The sequence below is a fragment of the Colias eurytheme genome, chromosome 22 (genome assembly GCF_061535395.1).
Source record: "Colias eurytheme isolate Ceu_HAF_F1 chromosome 22, ilColEury1 Martin Lab GWU primary, whole genome shotgun sequence".
NCBI classification, from domain to species: Eukaryota; Metazoa; Arthropoda; class Insecta; order Lepidoptera; family Pieridae; genus Colias; species Colias eurytheme.
In genome coordinates, this window is record NC_143001.1 from 5,991,262 (window position 1) to 6,018,727 (window position 27,466).

Consider the following 27,466-nt stretch of genomic DNA (forward strand, 5'->3'; position numbering starts at 1 on the left):
ACTAGTGGGTGGCAAAATTTCGTGTAAGCTCGAAAGTTTGTAGAATAAATAATGGTTTTGTCGGCATTGGATTTGATGAATGTTTGCTTTGTAAACAGGGACCGTGTAATTTGTCATTCATCTCTGTAGATCATACATAAGTTTATATTATATGTATAATGATAAGACAATAGAGATATTAATAGCATATTAGATATTTAAAAAAAATCTTGTGCTATAAAATGTGTTTTGCATTATTTTAGTATTTTACAACAGCCACAAGTCTTATACTCTTTTCTCCCGAACCATCTAAGGTACGGAAAAAATCTTTCGTTTCTTTTACTTGATTTCTCTCGTAAAACAAAACAAAAGTAACTAAAGCATATTATATAGTATATTTAAAAAGTACACTTTTCTATGCGAAAAGTCTTCCAGTGTAATTATTTGCTGAGAAGTCAGCGATTTATTATGTTATTGCATTCTCTCGCGAGCATGTAAAGATGTCGGCCAAGTGTGACCGAGTTGATTATTCCAAGCCATTAAACTATGATAATGACGGAATTAGGAGTCTGTGAGTGAGTGGGAAGCATTATTATATCGATAGTATGCTTGAATGCAGTATTATTGAAAAAAATAAATGAATTCCATATTGTTTGTGTGTGTATTTGCATATTAGAATAGAGCAGTAATTTTACATTAATCTTAAATACAGTTAAGATTATGTTGCTGCTTATTTATTATTTAAAAGAATATAGAAAAAAGACGTGTGGCACTCGGAAACTGCCGCGGTAAAGCTATTGCATAGCATGCCTTCAAGCCACACCTCCGAGCCCGTCGGAGTGGAGAGCGTGAGGTTTTTTCGTTGCGGAATTTCTCGATTCGGTCCCCGCGCTCAAGGTCCGCGATAGAAGCTATGCAATAGCTTAAAAACTTGCTTGTATATCGTCACGTTAGGGCAAAAGACGTGGGATCGAATCCCACCTGCGCGTTGAGAGTAAAATTTCAAGATTTCGTCATGGCGCAATAGCGTCACAGACTTTACATAGAGTAAGGCGATGATTTTGGTATCTATGAATCTTGCCAAAGAAGTTTCACTTCTGACACGTGTGCTTGACACACACGCTGATTTTTCTTGTCGTTTTTCAAATATGTATAATTGTACATTATTGCGTCTTATCCCATAAAAACAAAAACCTCTTACGGTTTATTTTATTCGCAATATTTCTTAGAAGAATCCAGAAAACACTACAGTTGTTTACAATAATTATTATTCACCGTAATTCAAACCAGTAACCTAATTAAATAATTAACCGTTCCAATAATCAAATAACTAATTAAATGAAATTGTGAAATCAGTGAAGTAATAGCATAAATAAGATGATAACACGCCTCAGAGAGCACGTAAAGCGGTATTTTGTCTGATCTCTTCTTTTATATCTAGGACTACCAGGCGCGGTCGGAAGGGGGGGATAAGTTCTTAACCTTTAAATGTATAAATTAATTAATTGTATATCCTATATTATATTTTTAATAATTATATTCGCCAATAAAGTAAAAGACTTCCATTTTAACTCGCTTTTATTAGTTTCAACTCTATGTAACGGACTCCTTTTGACCCTTTAAATGGACACATTTAATTCTAACTTTGTACACTTATCAATGACAATACAATAATTTTATGAGTTTAAGCGTGTTTTAACTATAATTGTCATTTTATGAGTTTAAGCGTGTTTTAACTATAATAGTCATTATTGTATGCAATAAATTGTGTACTGTGCAATAAAGTCTAATTTGCCGATTCAACGTATTTTTGATGACCTAAATGGTGGTATTTTTATTTATGTAAATTTTTTTTTCCATTGCGCGTACTTATTTCCTGCGCAGTTGGCTAGTTCCTATGAAATTTACGAGTAACTTCCATTACCCTAATTCAGTCTGGAGTATTATTATTTATTATATGTAATATATGCTAAAATTGTTTATAAGCTCCTCTGTTCGGAATGGCTTTCCTAAAAAGTAAGAAAATAGTATTTTCTGATGTTTGATTTTACGCGAGTATTATACATTTAGAAATTAAAGACTTTTTAACAGATTTTAAACGCGATTTATTCATTCTATTATTTTCACGACGTTTCGAACACTTTACAGCGAGCGTGGTCACGGAATCGGGATTGCGGAGTCTCCCCGTGACCACGCTCGCTGTAAAGTGTTCGAAAAGTCGGGAAAATAATAGAATGAATAAATCGCGTTTAAAATCCGTTAGTAAGAAAATAATTTAAAAAAACTTCGTTAACAAATCTATCGAATTAGTAAAAAAGTTAGAAGAGGCAAATTCAAATATTCACGTTTATTTTTACACCATTAGAAAATTAGCTATATTATGTTACAAATTAAATTTATATTCATTATCTCTCACAATAAACGCTCAATGAAGCGGCTAATTAAACTGAACTGCACATACTAAACCGTTATTTGTTAAGTTAAATTTGAACATTAAAACTTATTGCTCTTAACACCCTAATTACAGTCTTCAAACTCCTTTTGTATTCATTTTGTAAACAAAGCAGATGTCGTGCTGATAATGATTGTAAGAAAATTCATTTAAAATAATGTTCCTTATTTCGAGATAGACTTGTAACGGCTTCGAATAAAACTTTATGAACTGAGTTACGCTTTGGCTAGTGCTACGTATTGCTACGACCGTAGAGCAGCTACGACTGTGCGTAGCATGTGCGTAGCTTTTGGGGGAAGTTAATAATAACTTGACTTGCTATAAAGCAAGCTACTAGTTATTGTTCTGTGGTTATAGGTAGAGTGGACTTAAGCCCATAGAAGATAAGCTACATATTCAGACTTCATATAACATTTTGATATCTTTGAAATTACTTCACCGGTTTTATTGTAACTTTGACTGTTCCCTAAATAAATATCAACTAATATACTATTATATTGAAACAATAAACATAAGTTATATTATGAAGTATACTTAATAAATGGATAAAATGGTTTAAATAAAAATATAAACCAATATACTGCGCTAGGGAATCATGTAAATTCACAATTGTTGTGCTTCAGATAGACAGATGAGAGAATAATTTTCGCATTCATAAAACTGAATGGTTGGTTGTTGAATTGATGAATTCTACTTTAATATAACCACATTTTATTATTCAATATTTTTCAGCGTACCACCAGTAGTATATTTAAATATTCATATGTAAATTCAAGATTTTTATAATATAAATACATATTTTAATACAGTAATCCATACTAATATTATAAATGCGAAAGTAACTCTGTCTGTCTGTCTGTCTGTTACTCAATCACGCCTTAACTACTGAACCAATTTGCATGAAATTTGGTATATAGATATTTTGATACCCGAGAAAGGACATAGGCCACTTTTTATTGCGAAATATGTACCACGGGCGAAGCCGGGGCGGACCGCTAGTATCATAATAATTAAAAAGCGTCCTTTGTAGTAGTATATACGGCACATTTTACAAAGCTAATATTAATATTTGTTTGACGATCTGGTTGTTTATTATCAACAAATCCCCGGGGACTGGGCTGATTTCACAAAGACTTTAACAACAGAATATTATATACAGTTATTTGTAAGTTACTTCTTATATCAGCTAATCCCAGAATGTAGGTACTGACTGATTTTTTAAGGACTTTCAATGGCAAAGTTGATATCGTAAAAAGTAATTATGGCTATATTTTTGGAAATAATTAGAATTGAGAATAAAATGTAATATTTAAGTATAGCTTGAAGACGCACTAGCAGTTCGAGCTGCCGTTTGGTCGCTTTTTTCATTTAATTTAGCCTATGTTATTCAGATTAAGCGGTGTAAAAATTTTGCACTACCAGTAATTAAAGCCAATTCAATGCAAATAAACAATCAAGACTATTTTCTTTATAATATGAGAATCCTCTAGTTTATGACATGATTTTTGTATCGAGATAGTTAACGAGGCTAGATAACCTAGGCTACTTTTGACCGCAGTTGACCATTTATTGCTATAGGAATTTCCTTTGACTGCACGGTTAAAGCTGCAGACAAAAAGCTATCTATACATATAATAAATCTGTAGAAGGGTCAATTCTGTACATTGAAAATATTGAAAAAATAAATAGCAGGGGGTGTTACTGGATCGATACCAAACCCAAATATGTGATTAAAAAAATTTTTGTCTGTCTGTCTGTCTGTATGTGAAGGCATCACGTAAAAACTAACGGTTCGATTTCGATGAAACTTGGTATAATTATACCTTATTATCCTGGGCATAAAATAGGATACTTTTTATCCCGGAAAAATACGTAGAAATAAATAAATCTTAATTTTTCCGCGCGGACGGAGTCGCGGGCGGAAGCTAGTAGTAAATACAATAGTTAAACCACTTCTGATTACGCTCACAACAAGAAATAACGCCAAAAAATATACCATAATACATTGTTAACAGTCCTACTTCTTGGTGTAAAACACCGTATCGCTTCTCAATTCCCAACTGGACGCTTTTGGAGTTTTATGTAGTGTTCATGCCTCTGGCACTTTTATACACGCTTGTGAGACAGGGCCGGATTTACGGATTAAAAAGGGTTCAGGAGTCCTGAATCAGGACCATGTCCCGTAGTGGTGGTTTAGACAATTATATTAATGCAACATGCACCATGATCTATACCTACCTACTAACTACTAAGGATATACTATATTATGTTAGTTATATACAGAAAAGGAATTTACGTTTTTAACAGCATTTTTCATACACTACGTACCGATTAGGCTATGTGTAGAAAGCTGAAATTTTAAAGCTTGAATTTACTATTATCTTTTCAAATATACATTTCATTAAAATGTTTCAATTTAATTTAGTAAGTGGTTTACATTGTGTTGATAATGCATTTAACATTACGAAAAGTAAGGGCCAGCTAATAATTTACCTAGCCTTCCTATCGTAAAAGCTGGCCCTGTGTTTAGATTGAAAAAGAAAGCTAGAACTCGCGGGATAATATAAATTTACTGAGAATGAGATTTGATCATATATCGAGCCATTCGGGAAATTCAAAACACTATTCGATCGCTGTAAGAAAATAAACGGGCTGCCAATTCCGATTTCCTCTTTATTAACTAATAAAAATATCACAGAAAAAGAAAAAAAGCAGAAAAACATTTGTGGGATTTTATTTTCTACAAATATAATCTCGACAGCAACATCAGCATCATGGAAACAACATAGTTAAAAAATGGCGGTTTGACAGGTACTTACGAGTTAATTTTTTTTTCGAAAAACACTGCAAGGAATTAATTACATTTTAAGTAATGTATTTTCTATTGCACGCCTCATAAGCGAAGCGTTGAGGTGGGTACTACTGTCACTTCGCGAAAAACATCTGATTTTTCAAACTTAAAATGTCTTTATGTATCATACATTGCACTTGTAAGATAATACATACACACACATATTAAGAAAAAACACTATTTTTAACATTCATGATATTTTTGATGTCATTTTTGATATTTAAACTAGTTAAAAAACAGTTTAAAAAAGTTCTGTCTTGGACGTCCGTGTGTCTGTATGTGCAGAGGATTTTCTTGTTAACACGATAGCGACCGTAATACTTTACTAATCGAGTCTTTTTTTTTCTCTTACGCTTGAGTATGCTCAGGAATAGAACCCTTTCATTTTTCAGGGTCTGTTTCGATGTGGTTTAATTGTTATTAAATAAAAAAAAATAATAATTAATAAATAATTATTAAAAAAAAATTATGAGGCGTGCACTTTTGGATTTTCCAAATTATTTATAAGTATCTTTCAGGATCGCAATTAAATCGACTGTATCCGGCCTCTTATTTTTAAAACGGTTTTAATTAAAGTCTTTACTTATACTCAGATAAAATCTTATATTACCAATTCTCTTAGAACTTCCTTTTATTATCTGCAAAAGCATAATATTTCAACCAATTTTAATCCATTTAAAGATTTAATTACCAGTCGTAGTTAGAATTATTTGAAAGGGCTTTCGTTTTAAGTAATATTATATGTTTACTAGCGGTCCGCCCCGGCTTCGCCCGTGGTACATATGAAAAATAGATGTTGGCCGATTCTCAGACTTACCCGATATGCACAGAAAATTTAATGAGAATCGGTCCACCCGTTTCGGAGGAGTATGCAGACTAACATTGTGACACGAGAATTTTATATATAAGTAGAAGATTATACAAACCTTTTCATATTTACAGAAATAGCGTATATTTTGTTATAGGTATAAATGAAATAAGTAACATACAGTAGGTAATTATACAATAAAGCCTCGTTAATTTTCAATGCCCTTTGCAATAAATTAATGCTGAGAAATAAAACCACTAATTTATTTAATAACTTATAGGTAAGTTATAAACGTATTGTATCGATAGTGCTCACCTGAATGTACCTGATGATTAAATTATATTTTTTTAATACATGAGGAAATTTAATAGCATAGCATAGCAAGTACCTACTATCAAGCGGTAATTTCCAAACGCGCTTTCCAAAAAATTAGAGCTTTTTAACAGTTTTTTTTCTTTTTTTCTCCTGAAGCCAATTTTAAAAATAAGTATAAAATATCTAAATCGTAATAAAATTAACAACTGTAATGTGCTCCTTCGTTACTAGCTATTTATAACATCTTTTAATGTCTATTTATATTACCACGAATCGAATGAATTTAATTTAATCTCATTTTGTACTTGGATATTTTGGGCTGGAATTATAATTACGTCATCCAAGATTTCGAGCCTCGTCCCTAGATTATCTGTGCTCTTTGTATTATCTGTATAATTGCGCGGGAACTTTCTGTGGTCTTAGAAATACCTAGTACTTATTTCGATACAACAATCACTTATTTAACATGAAAATACAGTTTAATAATAACTTTGATTACATTCTAAAAGGACAACATAAATATTATTAGGTAAGGAATATTATTTGGTAGAACAGAGACTTACGTCACAGTATTACATAGGAAATAATTTTGTTATACTGTGCTTACGTCTACTATTACCTAAGTATTGTGTGCCCATAGTTTTATCTGCGAATGGAACCGCGGAAAAGACTAGTATACCGTAGGTATTAACAATAGTACGCGTTGCTCCACTTATTTACCTATTCTGTGGTATTTCAATAAAACTGTCAATGAATTATCGACGCAATGGCACACATTAAATAACAATCGGTTTAATATACCTATAACCAGTGATTATTTTAACTTTATGGGACATTAAGCTTATTGAATGCACTTAATGAATGAATTCTATAGATTTAAACACAATGTCGTTTAAAGCGACGACATGAGGTAAATTCGAATTGGTAGATAATTTTCAATAGCTTTTATTGTAAGTATAAAACTAGCTGTGCCCCGCGCTTTTACCCGCATTGATCCGCTCCTGTTGCATGATGATATATTAATTATAGCCCATAGCATTTCGCGTTAAATGACTATCTAACACCAAATTTTTCAAATCAGGCCAGTAGATACCAGTAGTTCCGGAGATTAGTGAGTTCAAACAAACAAACAAACTCTTCAGCTTTATAATAAACATATTATCACGATTTTATCCTGTACCTACTTAACTATTTTAGAGTGTAAACCAATGATACTTTTCTGTTTTTAAAAAGCTTTTAGTTGAGAGCTTCTTTGACCAATCCTGATGAAGGCTTCGCTCAATCATGGCTCAATCGCTTTCATATATTTTAATAATTTCATATTATTACCTAAATTGAAATTATTAAAATATTAATTCGAACAACCCGTTGCTAACCAGTTGCATAATATCCTTCTCTGTACTCAGTATTTCTAATTAGCCGTCGACCACCATATAAAGGTGAACGCACACTTATTCGATCAGAATGCATCAAACGAAACTTAAGTTTAGAATAATATTAGAATAAACTTAAAAATACTTTACATTAAAATGCGCACGGTATAGACGACAGCTGCAGCTATAGACGAAGCTAATATAAGCAATATTATAAGCATTGAGTTGATTACCATCTGTCCTGCCATGTTGCGGAAGAGATCACAACTAAGATGACAACGCCGCCAAATATAGTTGCTCGCTTTTTTTTGTATATTTTAGAACCTATGACCGTTTATTTGTATTAAAGAGTACATAAATAAATAATTAAGCATATTGAAAAAGGTCGGTTGTTTCCCGCACTGCGGATACGAGGCCTTGATTTCGGTTCGTTCGAAAAGTTCGTCAGATATGTGTACGTTAACCTTAAACTGTGGTATAACCCGGCTCACTGACTGACGCTAATGACGTCATGAATTGACATTAAAACAATAAACAGAATACAATAGTGTCGATTGATGACGTAATTAACTCTTGTTAGTATTTTGAAATCGGTTACCATCTCGCTCCATTTTCGTTCTAATAATAATTTCTAAAGATCGATTTAAATTTTATTCTACTGTTTCCCGTTTCCTCCATTTTAGAAGCTTATGCTTTTATTATTACAAGTTCAATATTAGTATGTACTTAATTGTTAAAAAAGTACCTAACTACTTAATAATAAATAATTTTCATGTTTTGAATTCTTAACACACCCTATTATTATTCTGTGGTAACATGGTAGAGATTGCTTTAAGCAATAAGGCCGCCAATTTTACACTTTCCATATTCATGTTCTCCATGTTAAATTATATAATTATGTTTTTTATTACTGGTATTGTACAATAAAGTGTCATAAATAAATAAATAAATGCTAAAAAAGAAAAAAAAATGCAGGTTTTTTGGCGCCAATTTCAACTTACAAAGCACATTGTTGAGTTTAGTTTCTTTTTTCATCACATACTGAAAGCCTTGGCTTCATGTATCATGAACATTAATAATTATCCAACAATGAAATAATTATTGAAATTGGTCTCATACATTCCTGATAGGTATATTGATGATCTTTAGCTGTTTTTTGTGAGTATAGACACAGATGATATTATAATCCATACTAATATTATAAATGCGAAAGTAACTCTGTCTGTCTGTCTGTTACTCAATCACGCCTTAACTACTGAACCAATTTGCATGAAATTTGGTATACTTAGAGATAATTTGATACCCGAGAAAGGACATAGGCTACTTTTTAAGCCGGGACATAGGATAGGTTTTATCCCGGAAATCCCACGGGAACTGGAACTATGCGGGTTTTTCTTAGACTGCGCGGTTGAAGCCGCGGGTGGAAAGCTAGTACTAAATAATAGAGGATTACATTTTTATGAAACACATTCAGGTTTTAAAATCAAAGAAAAAGAAACAATATCAAGATTCTAAATGATTTATTCTTATTCATTATCACATTGATTACATATAACAACAACAGTTTTATCAATCTTTGTGCACAATCTTCGCTTACAGCAAAAGAAATGAAACACCCCATGACAATAAAAGCATTTATATGCTTTATGCAGTAGTTTTTTACAAAACATACAAGTTAAAACCTCACTTATTTTACTATCTGTTTCTATGTATAACGGTGTCTTTAATTTCATATGAACATTACGATTAAATAACGCAAAATATGCGGTTTCTTTTGAATTATTAGTAATGATTTTACTCCTAACACAAACAGGTTTAGTCTTTAGATTCAATTTCCATTGCAGTTCAACTAGTTTAAAGGTGAAATTACTGGATTGGGTATTAGCTAGCCAATTTTCCACTGAATCATTAACTATTTTCTCTAAAGGCGTTAACTTTTTTAGTTTCTTCTGCTCAACGTTCAATGCACAATGTGGTATTAATTCTCTAAGTGTGTCAATGTTACTCTGAAAGAATTGTATATCATTGACCTCTATACAATCTGGTATACCAAAATCCATAAATATTCTGAATAGCTCATATGCAATAAACTTTTTATTTTTAATTTTCCGTAACAGAACATAATTTGTCAAATAGTCCATATATATAATGCCTCTTAAATCTCTTCCTGTACCAGATTTTGAGATAATATTGAGTTGGACAACATGATGATTTAATCTTGACAGATTTTTTGTATTCAAACAGTATTTTAGTATCAAGCAAACATTGCATACACTTGTAAATAACTGCACCCATTCCATTATTATAAAATACCTTCTTTTTAATATATCAAATACAGTATGTATCTTTTGATGACCCAAGGCTAAATGCACTTCAGCTATAACATCAAATAATTCAGAGAATGTCAGGACCTCAGCAATATGCTCTTTTGGGGTTTGCCTTTTCACTATAAGCCGGTCTACATCGCCTTGATGTATAACTTCATATTTATCCGATATATCTTCGTCATCTTTTATATCTGCTATTAATTTTTTCATTTGTTTGCTCGTGAGCGGCCTCTCTACTTCAGGCCCATATAATATACTGGCAATGAACCTCTTTTTTACCAAGTGGTATTTGAATGGATCGCTGCGTTTGTTCCTAATTCCAGCCAGTTTTGCTTGTTTAATGAGAGACATTTTTTATTGATGATTAATTACTTGTACTGAAAATCTATTAAATGAATACTAAACTGGCGAAAAAATGATTTTTCTATGTAGATTCACTCTTCTTTATCTTGCCAAAATTTCTTCCCGGATATAATTTATATACTCATATTATAGCCCTTCACAATCTAACTACAGCAGGTGCTAACTCAAAGAGTATAATGTATAGTTTGTGCTAACTACACTACACATTTGTGCACACAAAATTTATAATTTTTTAATTTATAAGTATATTATTTGTTATTTGTTTTGAAAAAAAATCGAAATGAAACTTGATTCTTGCAGTTGAAGCTGGAAAATTCAAATGTCATAAACCAAAACGTGACGTCTCAACGTATCGGTACTTTGTTTAAATATTAATACAAAATGTATATTTTCGAGAAATACATAGAACAATATCTATAACAAGTAAAAACAAATATTTTTGTATTTTTATGTATTTATTAATTTATGTGATCTCATTTAATATAATTTTTATATGGCAAAGCAGTCGATTCCAACGTCAAACAAATTAAAAAAATGACAGTCGACAGATTGATTCGACAATCGGTTGTGTTTAATCAAGTTTTGCTATAAATTTGCAAAATTTAATTGAATTAAAGTTTAAAATGTCGGAAAATGGGCTCGATAATGCGTAAAAAAACTCAGGTGTCATTCGTAATCCGGGACGAGGAGGAGAGGAGGCACAAAAACGGTGTGAGTTCATTACAACTCGATCCGATTCAGGGAAGACTTTATTCTGCCGGTCGAGATGGAATTATTAGGGTATGGCATACAGGTAGTGGGACGCAAGACAGATACATCCAAAGTATGGAACATCACACCGATTGGGTAAATGATATAGTACTATGCTGCGGTGGAAAAAATCTAATTAGTGCGTCCTCTGACACGACTGTGAAAGTATGGAACGCCCCGAAAGGATTCTGCATGTCCACTTTAAGGACTCACAAAGACTACGTACGAACTTTAGCGTATGCAAAAGATAAAGAACAGGTCGCTAGCGCTGGTTTAGATCGAGCAATATTTTTATGGGATGTAAATACACTCACTGCTCTTACAGCTAGCAATAACACCGTAACTACGTCTAGTCTCGTCGGTAACAAGGAATCCATTTATAGCCTGGCTATGAACCCTCCGGGGACCATTCTCGTTAGTGGTTCTACTGAAAAAGTTCTAAGGGTCTGGGATCCACGAAATTGCTCCCGTTTAATGAAATTAAAAGGCCACGCCGATAATGTTAAAGCGTTAGTTGTTAGCAGGGATGGTACACAATGTGTTTCAGGTAGCTCTGACGGAACTATAAAATTGTGGTCATTATCACAACAGCGATGCGTTTCTACAATTAGGGTGCACTCTGAGGCAGTATGGGCGCTATTAGCCACAGAAACATTTAGTCATATCATTTCTGGCGGCAGAGATCGCCTTATTATCATTACAGAACTACGAAACCCTGACAATTTCATGATTGTATGCGAAGAGACTGCACCAATACTTAAATTATGTTTCACAGCTGACCAACAAGGAGTGTGGGTTTCTACGTCCGATTCTGATATACGTTGCTGGAAATTGCCACAGCTAACTGCCTTAAGCACAGAGTATAGCCAAAACAATTACAACACGAGTAATGTGTATCAAACACAGCCGATCCATCACATACCAGGTGGTCGAGCAATAAAACACTACACAGTATTAAACGACAAACGGCATATTCTTACTAAAGACACCGCAAACAACGTCGTACTATACGACGTGTTGAAAGCGAGTAAAGTCGAAGATCTCGGCGAAATAGATTACGACGAAGAGCTAAAGAAGCATTTCAAAATGGTTTACGTACCGAATTGGTTTAACGTTGATCTAAAAACGGGAATGTTAACGATACATTTGGGGCAGGATGAAACTGATTGTTTTAGCGCGTGGGTGAGTGCGAAAGAAGCTGGTTTGACGACGGAAAATGATCAAAAGGTTAACTTTGGTGCGTTATTGTTGCAAGCGTTGTTAGAATACTGGAATCATCCGAATAGAGTAAATGAAGCTGGGCAAAAGGTTTCCGGCAATAATTTCTTTTCAGTACCCTTACATACACCTCTTATATTTAGTGAAGTTGGTGGAAGAACATTGTATAGATTGCAGGTAAGTTTATTCAGTAGAATCCTATTCCTAAGATTTAAAATTTTAAAATCTTTTCGTCTTAGTTAACTATTAACCCATTGACCACCGAGCGCCCCGATCGGGGCGCGACACAATAGATTATCTATTGTGTCTGTGATTCCGGGGACGGATGGATTAAGTAATAACATTGTTCATGTTTTGTACAATGGCTCCTTTGTTCTTTTTTCCTAATTTATTTAGTTTTTAAATTTAATTCTTCTCTTGATATTTTGAGTGAATACTGAATACAACAAAATGTTCAATATATTTTAAAACCTTTTGCAAATTGCAAACAAATTGCAATCATATTATTCATTTGAATATGAATAGAAAAACGTAATCACTAGAATGTTTTGTACAGGAAAATCTTTAGAGATCTGATAAAAAGTAACACACATCTTGATTTGAACCTTGATAAACTGTTTTCTTAGAATAGGTTATCACGTACATACTATTCTTGTATTTTTTAACTTTGAGATATTTCTAACTGAAATTTGAATTACAAAACAATTTTTTTATATTTTTAGTAGTTACTTAAAATAGAATTATGTTATCACAATTAACAAAACTATAACCATACTGGATAATTAAAACAATTTTTTATTTCCTTCAACTTCATAATCAACTTCATAATCAGCCCCAGCCCAAAAATTGAAATATCTATTTATTTCCTGGGTGCTGGTTTCGAATCCCGGACTTATCGATTTGAAGTCCAAGGTCTCACCACTGAACCACCACTGCTCATTTATATTTATTACTAGCGGCCCGCCCCGGATTCGCCCGTGGTACATATTTACGTTTTCTCTACATAAAAACCATCCTCGTACTTCAAGGAATATAATAAAAAAAGAATTATCGAAATCGGTTCAGCCGTTCTTGAGTTATGCGCTTACCAACACATTTTGCGATTCATTTTTATATATAAGAAGATTTATATTTTTATGCCAAAACAATACAAATTTACCACATAAAGTACTTTATTCATTTTTTTAAGCTTAAGTTTGTGAAAAATTGTCCTGTAATCTTTATTTATTTATTACTTCATTTATTTATGTATTTTATGTTACTTTACAGGTTGGTGACGCAGGGGGTGAGACAGAAGGCAATATTTTAGTAGAAACAGTACCATCATGGGTCGTCGACGTTGCCGTCGAAATGGCAGCTCCAAAGTTGAATAAATTACCCTTTTATTTGCTTCCACACTCTAGCTGTCAAAGCAAACAGGATAGGCAGAAAAAGGTGGTGATATTTATTTATAATATAGTGTTTAATTCGCTATTGCAAACTTATTATTTGCGTTGATTTTTTTCAGGTCTAAAGTTTACTTTTTTTTTCAAGTTATAATCTAACTTATTCTAACCTAAAGCATTTCTTTTTCACTTTGAATACTTTGGGTTCCTTTCCTAAGGTGTATAACAAATTCAATCAAAATCGATTCTGTTGTAAGCAATTAGAAAGAAAGATTTACTTACTTACTTACTTACTTATGTTCCTGTGTCACCTAGCAAACTAGCTTATGCATTTATATTTTAATCGAAAAGAGAAGTTATCTGGCCATAGTTCGACAGACAGGTGGACTGACTGACAGTCATAGATGCTTTTGCATTTAAATTCTTTAAGGGCCGATTTTTCAATGCTTGGATAAAACTTATTCGTCAAATAATGTATAAAACTACCATTTTAAAAACGTAATCTAATTGCCCGTATTTGACAGTTTACGTGACATTTTAATATTATTGTGTATACTTTATTGGACGCATAAGTTTTATCCAAGCATTGAAAAATCGGCCCTAAGTCTAATCCACACGTCTGCCGAACAACGTGACAAACAACGAATACATGTGTGGATGGCCTATTATGAATATTTAAAAGCCAAATCTAATCATTCAATTCATAATTCACATATTTATTTCAATAAGTTCACCATTGATTTATTTTAATTTCTCACCAAGTTATTTTCCCCATTTCAATTATGTTTTATTTTATATTATTGAAGTGAAACTTCTTTAACGGGGTTGGACAAAAATTTAGTATAACATTTTTGCGTTACGCCGTACGTGTGACATTTTTGCGTTACGCCATACTCGTGACATTTTTAAGGTCATAAAGAAGTTTCACTTCTTACGTGTGTACACTAGTACACGCACACATTTTTTATTTTATATTATTTTCTTATTCGTCCATTCAACAATATGACATATGAGCATACAGAACTGATTGCAGGATCGTCTTGTGGCCAACGATTTCATACAGTGCCGTAAAGTAGCGGAACACGTGGTCGAAAAGATCATAGGTAGTGGTGATGTGAATGGTGCGAGCGCTGCTAAAAGCGAGGACAGTAATACTGATGCGCCTGAAGAGAAGGTGGAATTGCTGTGTTGTGATCAGGTAATACATGTTAATATATTATTATTCTATTACACACACATACATACACACACACACACACACACACACACACAGCCACACACAAACATATATATTTAAAGTAAAGTAAGAAAAGTAAAATAAGTACTTGAGATTTATATGATAGGTATTTAATAACAATTTTACACAAATTACATTAATTATTGTAAGTTTTAAATTATTATACAGGGTGTCCCACCGTCGGTATTTTAAGCTCAATGGAGGTTATAGTTTTGCATACGCTGAGTACGTAAAAAATACTTATAAAATTCCAGATGCATTTTTTTTCAAATATGTAGATGAATTATTAAAACTCTTTGTGTATACCCATAACAAGCAGCCCGCCCAACTTTGCCACCCGCACGTGAGCTATCGTTTAAGATTATTTTTTCATAGACAAAATGGGACACCTTGTATAAAATTAACTATGTATAAAAAAAAATATCCATTAGTTTCCATTTAATATGTTGACTAACAACAGTATATTATGTTAAGTTACATGCTGATGGAATCAGAAAGAGGAAAATGATATAGGCACTAGCACACTCACTCAAATAAATATGCACACACAAACATGAACCCCCATACATACATTAAATTTGCAAATAGAATAACACCTCGCAAAATTTTTGGCGGCAAATTTTTAAAACACTAAATCACTTGTAAACAAATATCAATGTGACAATACTGTGTGAAAATCATAGACTTGTAACCAAATAATTTGTGCTATAACAAAATTTTTTTTATTAAACATTATTAATTTATTTTATTAAACAAGACATAATAAAGATACAAATAATACTGTATTTTCAATACAAGATAATAAACACAAATTATTACTTATAGTAAGTGTAACAAAGTGTTACCTATAAATAAATTACTAGCTGCGCCCCGCAGTTTCACTCGCGTCGCTTATCTCCTGTTGGTCTTAGCGTGATGATAATATATTATAACCTATAGCCTGTCTCAATAAATGGGCTCTCTGACACTGAAAGACTTTTTCAAATCGGATCAGTAGTTCCTGAGATTAGCATTTAGCACGTTCAAACAAACAAACTCTCCAGCTTTATCATATTAGTATAGATTTAAAAAAATGTTTTTTTTTTTTTCAGGTCCTTGACCCCAACATGGATCTACGTACAGTAAGGCACTTCATATGGAAATCGAATGTTGAGTTCACACTGCACTACCGGATAATAAAACAATGATCGCAGTTTTTCATTAAAGGGCACTTTAAAACGTGCTGCTCTATTTACAGGTTATTTGAGTAGTGCGTATTATATACGATCCAAATAAGAATAGGATCGGTTAAGCGCCATGTTGTGACGTCATAGGTGTTGATTTAAACGAAAGAATAAAGTAGGTTAGAGGAACAACTTTTAAATTGATGTTAAAGTCAGGCAATGTGGAGGAAGGAAGGTAGAATTCCTCTATCAAAAAAAGGAGGATGGTGATGCTGCAGGCAAAATATGTATAATCGTTATTTAACTATATGTAAAATGATATTCTTAGTAATTTTTTTTTTCAAATAATTTTTCACACACGTAATTGACGTTCCAATTCTTAGTTGGATCGCATTAAAACTATCGACATGTGATATCGATTAAAGTACATCACTAATTTCTGTACTTATGACTGTTCCTTTGAATGTTAATTATATTTACCGTGAAATTGGGACGCAATCAAACAAATTTTATAGTTTAATTCTAAAAAAATATTCATATAAATTGTCAGACAATTTTACATGTATGTTGTATACACTTAGCATATAATTATTAATATTACAATAGTAGGTACTATAATTTCGATCCAAAAAAAGATCCTTCTTTTACGAAATGTCTATAGCATTACAGCAGTACCAATTTTTTTTAAACTGATTCAAAAGCAGCTTTTAATTTCACAGTGAAAATAATTAATGTTCAATAATGTAAATTTAACATTAACTACGATATTAATATTACGGCCAATTACATTTTAAATGTCTGTATATTAATTCTGAAATATATGTATAAGTAAAATTACTTAATACATACAATAGAATTATATTGATACAAAACGTAATATAATATCACATAGAAATAGAAAACATTTGATTCTGAAGTTCTGACAAAAATATTCCAAACAATGACTGATAAAAAAAAATACTAATTGAAAATTAGTTGTAGGAATAAATACTTCAGAGTAATTTTTAAATTAAGCCAGAAAGTGTCCCCTTTATGAATGTAATTTTTCATATAAAATGTAATGTCGCTAAATGTTATGGTAATTAATTAGTTAAATCTGTATTTTAAAAATATTATTTGAGAAATATTAATGAAAACTTTTTGACCGATGACCTTGTCGAAAAATTCTAGCTCTGTTGCAATTTAAAAAAAAATCTGTTCGACAAATTGACAAAAATTTTAACATTATTTTCCGTAGGTTGATTTTATTTATATCTATTAGTTTCGATAAACATCGATTTTTATGATAAGATTAAATTCGCTTAAAATGTTTCTATGCAAAGTTTCAATAATTATTCGGTATTCAAACTTACACTAAATTAGTAAATGCATTCATCTCAATGTGACTTGATGTAACTTATATGTCTTATACTTATAAGAGAAATGTGCATGTAAACAGGTTAAAAATATGTAGGTTATTTGTCTTGCCTCAATAAGATACATTAAAAATAATATGTGTATACGTAAACAATACTTATTAGGAAATAAGTGCTAAAATATGTCAATAATATTTGTGAGAAACTGCTTGGCTCGGAATTCCATGTAAAGTATTTATAGGTACTGATTTGTTAAGAATAAAATAAATAAATAAATAATTTTTTTTTTATCGTTTGAGTTTTAATATATTGCTTATAAGATGAAACACTAAAAATTTTGTAAGTAATAATTAGTATTATAAAATTTGAACCTGCATATTATTATAAGAAATTCATTTGAAAACATAATCTATGCTTAAAAATTTCTTTTTAATTCCTATAACAAATAACCACATTAATTTAGATATTGCATGTAAAGTGATATTCTTGTCAATAGATTTATTATCTAGGCATAAAAGGTAAAAGGGATATTGTTCTACGTAGTAATATAATATGTGAATACAGGCGTTTAAGTCCAGCTTTAGATGTGATAAGATTTCTGTTCATGGCGCGGGATTGGCCTCATTTAAGCTTTAGCTTTAATATTTTATGAGAGGTATGTTCTTACTTCTTGATTAAAAACGTATATTGTGGCAACTGTAGGGTGACGCCAGTCTAAAAGCGACATCTGTTTTTACTATTCCAATATTTGTGAATTTCAAAATTGATTATCACTACATAGTATAAAATAAAGTCGCTTTTTCTATCCCTATGTCCTTATGTCCCTTTGTATGCTTAAATCTTTAAAACTACGCAACGGATTTTGATGCGGTTTTTTTTAATAGATAGAGTGATTCAAGAGGAATGTTTTAGTATATAATTTATTAGGTTTTAGACAAAGCGGGCGAAGCCGCGGGCGTTAAACTAGTTGCAAATAAATATGTGAATGGATTTGGATTTTTATTTAACGATCATTATTTGGTGTCTTCATATACACGTTATCCCATGTGTATGTTTTAAAAAAATATTTTATTCGAAACGCGTTGTTATTATTTTGTTGAAAACATTCACAAATATAACTTTCTGTATTATATATTATTATTTTAGACATAGCCACTGATTTTTGAACGTGTAGTATATTTCAGAACGTTCTTTAAAAGTCAATTTCAATTGGCTCATTGGCTGTGTGACAGTGACACTTGACATTACTGAATGTTATGAAACCGAAATCTAACCTGAAAAATTGCGTTGAAATGATAAATAATTTGTAAATAAAATAGAAAAATGAATAGTAGATACATAATTCGTTCCTTATTATGTATTTTTCCACGCAGATTACCCGTAAAACACAGTAGTATATCCAGCAATCGTGTTATTGTAAACTTTATAAATTTTGATATTCGAGCGTATTCCAGTAAGAAATCTGATGATACTGAGAAGAAGCATTGTAATGTAGGTACTATAGGTCATGTGGATCATGGAAAGACTACGCTAACTGCTGCTATTACCAAAGTTCTGTCTAAAGAAGGTGGTGCCAAGTACGTCTCATATGATGAAATAGATAAAGCTCCAGAGGAAAAGGCTAGAGGTAATCACTCATTTATTTACTTAGTAATCGATAGATGAACTTATTTCGCGTACTGTAGATCACACACACTACATAAATAAAAAATTAAGTACTGTTATATTGTATTTATTTATGATTTCTGGCTTTAATGTACATACTCTAAGATGATAGATTTAGTTAGTCCGCATATAAGTTTTACTTTATTTTATTTTTACATACATAGATTCCTTACAGCTATTTGTATTACAATGCTTATAATTAACTTTAACAAAACAATACGCCAATAAAAAGGAATACCAATAATAAGACAATTAATGTGACAGTAGTTTTACATTAATTATAACAATGAAAAAGTGGAAAAAAATATTTTTTTTTGGACATGATATACAAAAAAAAGAGGAAAACGTACCCAATATAGAACGTTTATATAAGAACTAATCTTAATAATAATAAATAATAAATATTATAGGACATTATTACACAAATCGACCTAGTCCCACAGTAAGCTCAATTAAGGCTTGTGTTGTGGGTACTAGGCGACGATAAATATAATATTTGATAAATACATAATAAATAGATAATAACACCCAGACCCAAGAATAATTGAGTTCATCACACAAATATTTGCCCTGACCGGGGATCGAACCCGGGACCGTCGGCTCCGTAGGCAGTTACTTTACCACTGCGCCAACCGCGTCGTCCATATTAATATAAGAATTTATATTAGAATAGTTAATATAAGAATATTAATGATCAAAGTTATTTAGTACAGTTTGATTCAAACTTAATGTTGGTTAGAAAGGTAGCTGCGAATTCATGTGCGCACAGATATCCATCCCTTAACGTCCTGCTGATATCTAAAATTGTTTTCTGTTCATCAGATTGTTCGATTTTCTGAGCCGCCATGAAGATTGAATTATACTGTAATATATCCATTATAAATTATTATTAATGCGAAAGTAACTCTGTCTGTCTGTCTGTTACTCAATCACGCCTTAACTACTGAACCAATTTGCATGAAATTTGGTATAGAGATATTTTGATACCCGAGAAAGGACATAGGATAGGTTTTATCCCGGAAATCCTACGGGAACGGGTTTTTCCTTGAAAACGCGGGCGAAGCCGCGGGCGGAAAGCTAGTAGTAGATATTTTATTATGGTTAAATTTTCAGGTATAACAATAAATGCCGCTCATGTGGGCTATAGTACAAAGTTCCGTCATTATGCACACACAGACTGTCCAGGGCATGCTGATTATATTCGTAACATGATATCAGGTATAGTACTTTAATTTTTTAAATGTCCGTTTTAATGAAAATTTCTACCTTCTCGCTCTGGCGGGATCATAGGTGGCTGCATTGGTCAAGTGTAGCCCTGGATTGGCGTGAAAGGATGCGGGTTTGAGTCCCGACTCGTGATTGAATTTTTTCTATTCTTTATAAATTTATATTTATAAAGCATTTGAATACTATTAAAACAAAAATATCAAAATCAATTTCTTCCTTGTTTGTTTTCAACATTTGTTAAAGATAAACTGAAAAATTAATTACATTCTAAATTTTTGTTAATTTTCCAAATACAATTTTTTATTTAAGTTAATAAGTTTTAGAAATAAGGAAACATACTGCTTACCTTTGCCTCAATTCCAACATAAAAGAAACAAGCCATTTTTTATTTTTGACTGAACTCCATGCATGGATACATAAAGAATTTGACGAAAAAATATTTAAATGCAATAAATTAAGTACTAAAAAACTATTACAGGTACATCTCAAATGGACGCAGCTATTTTAGTTGTAGCAGCAAATGATGGGCCAATGCCACAAACGAGAGAACATTTATTGTTAGCGAAACAAGTTGGCGTACAATATATATTAGTTTATATAAATAAAGTTGACTTGGTTGATGATGAGGTAAGGTTTTAATTTATAAAAAAATAAAATAAAATCTTTATTTACCAAAAAAGCAGTGCATTACAATATTATAGGAGATCCAAACTAGGCTGTTGCCTGTGTCTTGGATAATTTATGTAGTATACTAGCTTTCTGTCTGCGGCGTTGCATTGACTTTAAAATCATAATTATGTTAAAACCTAACTTGAAAACCATGATTTTCATTGGTGAAAATGGATTGATAATAATCGGGTGCAGTAGTTTTTGGGTTTACCACTAATAGACAGATAGATAAATAAATAAATATTTCAGGACATATTTCACACACGGATGCTTCGGGAATTTTCTAATATAATATGTTTGTGATATTTAGTTACTTGCTTTCGTCTTCAACTTTGCTTGGAGGGTTGTTGCATTAAAGTAGTGTTTTTGCTAACTTAGACTACAATTTATCCGTATGCAGTAAATATAAAGAAATAATAAATATCCACTTCTTATAAACTCATATATTTTATAATATTAGTAAGGTCTAATTCAATTCATTCGTCGTAATTCAATTACATTAGGCTACTAAAATAAAAATAAAATGAATAAAATATAAATTAACATTTATTTAACTCCATGCTTATGTTCATTTTCAGGTTTTAGATTTAGTTGAATTAGAAATGAGAGACATGATATCCGACTTTGGTTACGATGGAGCAAATGTGCCCATAGTTAAAGGCTCTGCATTAAAAGCACTTAATGAGGATCCGTCAGAAATTGGTAAGATGTTTTATATTCAATAGTATAAAATCAATGAATGAAAAATTATTTATGGTACACCATATAAGAAACAATTTCAAAACTTCACATAGTTCATTTTCTTATTATTTTATTTATAAGGGTCCCAATCTTAGATCAATGCAGTAAATATATTGAATCTAAGTGTGAATACTTTTAAAAACTTAAATTAAGAATTGGTAAGATAAGAATTGGTGATTGGTATCTCTAATTGGTAAGGTTTTTCATATTCCATAGTATATAAATAAATACAAACCCACCATTATATATTACTAGCGGTCCGCCCCGGCTTCGCCCGTGGTACATATTTCGCAATAAAAAGTGGCCTATGTCCTTTCTCGGGTATTAAAATATCTCTATACCTAATTTCATGCAAATTGGTTCAGTAGTTAAGGCGTGATTGAGTAACAGACAGACAGACAGAGTTACTTTCGCATTTATAATATAAGTATGGATATATACTTTCTTATTGACCCAGGCTCCTATAAAGTTTATCATATTATTATTTAACTAGCTGCGCTTCGAAGTATCAGCCCGGGTGGCTCCACTCCTGTTGGTTTTAGCGTGATGATATATAGCCTTCCTCGATTAATGGTCTGTCTAACACCAAAAGAATTTTTCAAATTGGACCAGTGATTCCTGAGATTAGCGCGTTCAAACTAACAAACTCTTCAGCTTTATAATATTACTATAGATTTATAAGGGTCCCAAACTTAGGTCTATTCTATAAAGATGAAATGTTTTATTTAGAAAAGACATCTATTAAACCGACAAAAGGTTAATTGATTATTATATACTTACGTATTTTTTTTCAAATTTCAGGAGTACCCTCAATAAAGAAACTATTACACACCATAGACAACTATGTTCCGACCATAGTGCGAGATCTAGAGTCGCCATTTCTAATGCCCATAGACAATGCGTTCACAGTGCCTGGTAGAGGAACGGTTGTCGTAGGTACGATAAAAAGAGGTGTTATGAAGAAAAATGATAATGCAGAATTAATGGGTTTTGGATTGAATGTCAAAACTACGCTGTCGGATTTGCAAATTTTTAGACAGTCTGTGCCTGAGGTAATTTTATATAGATTGTAACTTGTGTTTATAGCTTTTACATAGAGTTTTTATCTTAAACAGTACCTTTTCATATTAATACACTAGACTAGCGGTCTAGACATAGACATAGACTAGCGGTCCGCCCCGGCTTCGCCCGTGGTACCTACATGTTTAAACTATCCTATCTCTCAAGTTGGATCGAACTGCACATGGTGTGCGAATTTTATTATAATCGGTTAAGTGGTTTAGTAGTCCATAGAGGACTAACATTGTGACACGAGATTTATATATATATTATTAAGATTTTACAACAAGTAATCATGTGAAAATTACACATAAAAATATATACATATAGGTATACATTACACTGGATACTGCTATAACCTTGTAACCTACCCAAACTGTAAAATAATAAAAAATACATTATTTCAATCAGTAGAATTAAGCATATTAGTTCGTCCTTTTAAACAATATAGTTTAGTCATTTAATAAAATTTCTTAAATATCATTTTGCACGCCTCATAAGCGAAGCGTTGAGGTGGGTACTACTGTCACTTCGCGCAAAACATCTGATTTTTCAAACTTAAAATGTCTTTATGTATCATACATTGCACTTGTAAGATAATACATACACACACATATTAAGAAAAAACACTATTTTTAACGTTCATGATATTTTTGATGTCATTTTTGTTATTTAAACTAGTTAAAAAACAGTTTAAAAAAGTTCTGTCTTGGACGTCCGTGTGTCTGTATGTGCGGATCCTTTTTCTTGTTAACACGATAGCGACCGAAATACTTTACTAATCGAGTCTTTTTTTTTTCTCTTACGCTTGAGTATGCTCAGGAATAGAACCCTTTCATTTTTCAGGGTCTGATTCGATGTGGTTTAATTGTTATTAAATAAACAAAAATAATAATTAATAAATATTTATTAAAAAAAATTTATGAGGCGTGCACTTTTGGATTTTCCAAATTATTTATTTTTTACTATTAGGGCCGATTTTTCAATGCTTGGTTAAAAGTTAAAACTTATGCGTCCAATAAAGTATTACACGATAATATTAAAATGTCACGTAAACTGTCAAATACGGGCAATTAGAATACGTTTTTAAAATGGTAGTTTTATAAATTATTCGACAAATAAGTTAACCAAGGATTGAAAAATCAGCCCTAAGAATTTTTATTTTTGTTTGTTTTATAGGCATTAGCCGGTGACAACGTAGGTGCATTACTTCGCGGATTAAAACTTAAAGCGGTAGAAACCGGTATGCTATTATGTGCAGCCGGTAGTGTGTCCATGAGCAATCATTTTAAAGCAAAAGTTTATTTTTTGTCGAGAAGTGAGGGTGGACGGAAAAAACCGATTTTCTCGAAATATTCACAGCAAATGTTTAGTGGAACTTGGAATATCGCTTGCAGGATTGATTTGGGTGAGATCTTACTTAATACTTTTTATTATAATAGCATTAAATAAAATTTAAACCATTTGTCCAACCATAAACAAACAAACTCTTCAGCTTTATAATATTACTAGTTTTTCGCCCGCAGCTTCGCCCGTGTAGTGAAAGGAAAACCCGCATAATTCCCTTTCCCGTGGGATAAAAACTATTCTATGTGTAAATCCAAGTTATCCTCTACGTGTATGCCAAATTTCATGAAAATCGTTTTAGCAGTTTTTGCGTGAAGGAGGTACAAACAAACATATATACTCTTCAGCTTTATCAGTCTTCATCTTCAATCTTAAGACATTTTTAACCAACCTCAAGCCTTAATTGAGCTTACTGTGGGACTAGGTCGATTTGTGTAATAATGTCACAAATATTAGATATTGTAATACTGTGATAATGTCCTATAATATTTATTTATTTATAAAAAAAAAAACTTTTTTTCCAGAGCCCACAATGGACATGTTAATGCCCGGTGACCACGCAGAGGTATACCTCACACTACTAGAAGGCATGGTCATGACCACGGGTCAACCGTTCACGATACGAGAGAATAACGTGACCGTGGCTACGGGCATTGTGACAGAAACATTAAGTAATGTGGATGTACCCAATGGCAAGTTGGGTAGGGTACAACTGAAATTGGCTTCGTGAAATAATAAAGTAACCGAAAAGATGTGCAATATAATTACATTGAATTTTCAAAACAGGTTCAGCAATTTTTTAAGAAAGAAAGAAACCATTTATTCCAACACACACAAACACACAACAATAGCATTTTAAATTATAAAGAATAGGTTGTAGAAAACATAAATTTATGTGTGGTTGCGTGCGCTAAATTCTTGCTTGTTCCCCTAAATTTGCGGTTGGGTATGTGAACGACACTATAAAAGTGTCCAATGGGAAATTCGAGAATTCATTTCGTGTGTAACTAATTAAATTTAAAAAATAAAACATTTTTTTGCGAATGAATAGATGCATTTAACTATCGATTTAACAAAAAGAAAATGAGTTTATGGTAATGAAGCTGTATAACATTACATTTGATCTGTAATCATTAAAATTTAAAACATACCATACTCAAACAATTAGACTTCTTTTAGAAACACTTTCGAAGCATCATTACATATTTTTAACATTTACCACCTTTTACATAATTTTTAATTTTATATAAAAATCTTAGAACTAGTGAATATGTTTTTACTCGATGTACCGATGCAAAAATTGTAAATATAGTTTAGATAAAATAAATTATTATTAATTATAACATTTGTTTCATTTTCAATCCCAATTTACCATTGCATATTCTATTTTACTCTCAGCACATTATAATATTATGATTTTTTAACATAAGGCAAAGTCCTCCGCCGCGTCTGTCTGTCTTTTTGCTATAGTCAAAAACTGCTGCACTGATTTTCATTCTGTATTCCCCAATAGTAGCATTCTTCTCTGGAAAGTTTTAGTTTCATTACCTTTTCGCCTGCGACATCGCCCGCTGTGTCTAAAAATCTTATAAATGATGTACCTACTTACTAAAACCTTCCTCTTGAAACTATTTAGACTACTAGTCTACTAAACCGTGTTTTGTGTGTGCTATTTAAAAAACGCCCTCAAAATCTTTTAAGTAATTTTAGATCTATGCATACAGGCACACACGCCGGAAAGCGACTTTTTTATGTAGGTATACTATGAAGTGATGATTCTATGAAGTGAAATACAACCTGTGCGAAAAGCTAATGGAAAATAAAAATATCAGAAAAAAAAAACTAACTTGAGAGAACTTTGTCTTGTAAAGTTGCATTTGCAAATCATAATTATATATTATCATATTAAGTATATGTTACATATTCATGTTTTTGTGAGAATTAAAGTGTAATCTATCAGTAAAAATAAATGAAAGGGGCAAATCATGGCTAGTAAGTTACCAAGTTCTATTGTATAAAGATAATTTAATTCATTTTGTACAACATGTATAAATAGCAAAATTATGTACAGTACTCCAAAAGTGATAATGCGCATAGAAAACTTTAATACATTGCCGACTTCAATAAAATTATTCATCTGAATTAGTTATTCTTCAAACTGCATTCTAACATAGGTACTATTTCTTTGTATCTAAAACTTAAGTGTCTGAGGCTTCTTAGGAACTTTATCTTTGTATTTTTTTAGGAACGTCACATGTTTGGGAGTCGAACCCGACAAAATATAAAAGTTTCATTGATTTGTTCCTGTTTAGATATCTAAATAATGTTAATGTGATAATGTATAAAAAAAAACATTCTTTCTTTTGATCTTAATGTACCTTACTCACCTTCTAACAAATTATGTAACATGGGCGCAGAGAAAGTTTGACGTATGGAAAGGATGGAAGGTTAAATATCCCCTTGGGATTTGTACTAGTGATTCCACAATTCAGGAAATAAGTTTTACCAAGGCAAGGGTCAAAATAAAACACACAAAATTTCATCATTATATATTTTTGTCAGAAGGTAATTAATATCGTGCCAAAACAGTAACAAATTATTAGTAAGAAAAACCATGACTGCAACTAGCATTAACTACTGAATATTGAGATAAACAATACCCTATTACTGCAGGACTGTTACATCAACTCACATTTCAACAACATGGCGTAACACTAATTATTCGTGACGTCATAACTAACACCGATACGCCTAATTGTAACTACGGGGTGAGGGTAGTTCCACATTTATACTATTTTCAATGTGCTCTTCATTTATGAATAGATATGTTTTTTGTGCAGGGTTTTGTTATAAGAATAGTTTTTTTTCGTCTATAAATACTTAATGGTTTAGTGTTAGAGTTATTGAGAATGGAGAGTACTTTTGAAAGTCGATTTTAACTTCCAATATTCTTACAGAATCAAAGAGTATATAATTAAAATAAGTAGTTATTTTTCTTTCATAGTTTACGAGAAACAACGCGTACGTATTTCAAATTCGCATTTTTTCAACTACCCTCCATTCACATAACTCTAAAACCAGTAAATAAATAATATTCGCTAAATACTAATAAATTGGCAGGCAGGAGTATAACAATAAATAAAATTTCAAACTTCTACGTAACGCGAGCTAAATATCTATGA

The 27,466-nt window shown here is 31.7% G+C and overlaps 3 protein-coding genes across 4 annotated transcripts; 2 read left to right on the plus strand and 1 right to left on the minus strand.

Annotated features, from left to right (window-relative positions):
- Positions 1-9,304: 9,304 nt before the first annotated feature.
- Positions 9,305-10,542, minus strand: LOC149898718 (KRAB domain-containing protein 2-like). The gene has a single exon (XM_090115061.1). The coding sequence runs from the start codon at positions 10,454-10,456 to the stop codon at positions 9,305-9,307; it is 1,152 nt and encodes a 383-aa protein (XP_089971187.1). The 5' UTR covers positions 10,457-10,542.
- Positions 10,543-11,024: 482 nt separating this feature from the next.
- Positions 11,025-17,864, plus strand: LOC149898719 (WD repeat-containing protein 48 homolog). Of its 2 annotated transcripts, XM_090114902.1 has the most exons (4): positions 11,025-12,613; positions 13,706-13,870; positions 14,855-15,019; positions 16,150-17,864. In XM_090114902.1, the coding sequence occupies exons 1-4, from the start codon at positions 11,102-11,104 to the stop codon at positions 16,243-16,245; spliced, it is 1,938 nt and encodes a 645-aa protein (XP_089971028.1). In that variant the 5' UTR covers positions 11,025-11,101; the 3' UTR covers positions 16,246-17,864. The 2 variants fall into 2 exon arrangements, with proteins under 2 accessions (XP_089971028.1, XP_089971029.1); XM_090114903.1 differs by lacking the exon at positions 16,150-17,864 and having other exon boundaries at positions 14,843-14,970.
- A 956-nt stretch (positions 17,865-18,820) lies between these two features.
- Positions 18,821-25,573, plus strand: LOC149898720 (uncharacterized). Its single transcript, XM_090114947.1, has 7 exons — positions 18,821-19,203; positions 20,355-20,459; positions 20,947-21,095; positions 21,716-21,839; positions 22,680-22,930; positions 24,117-24,345; positions 24,809-25,573. Exons 1-7 carry the CDS (start codon positions 18,900-18,902, stop codon positions 25,012-25,014), a joined length of 1,368 nt encoding a protein of 455 aa, XP_089971073.1. The 5' UTR covers positions 18,821-18,899; the 3' UTR covers positions 25,015-25,573.
- Positions 25,574-27,466: the final 1,893 nt, after the last annotated feature.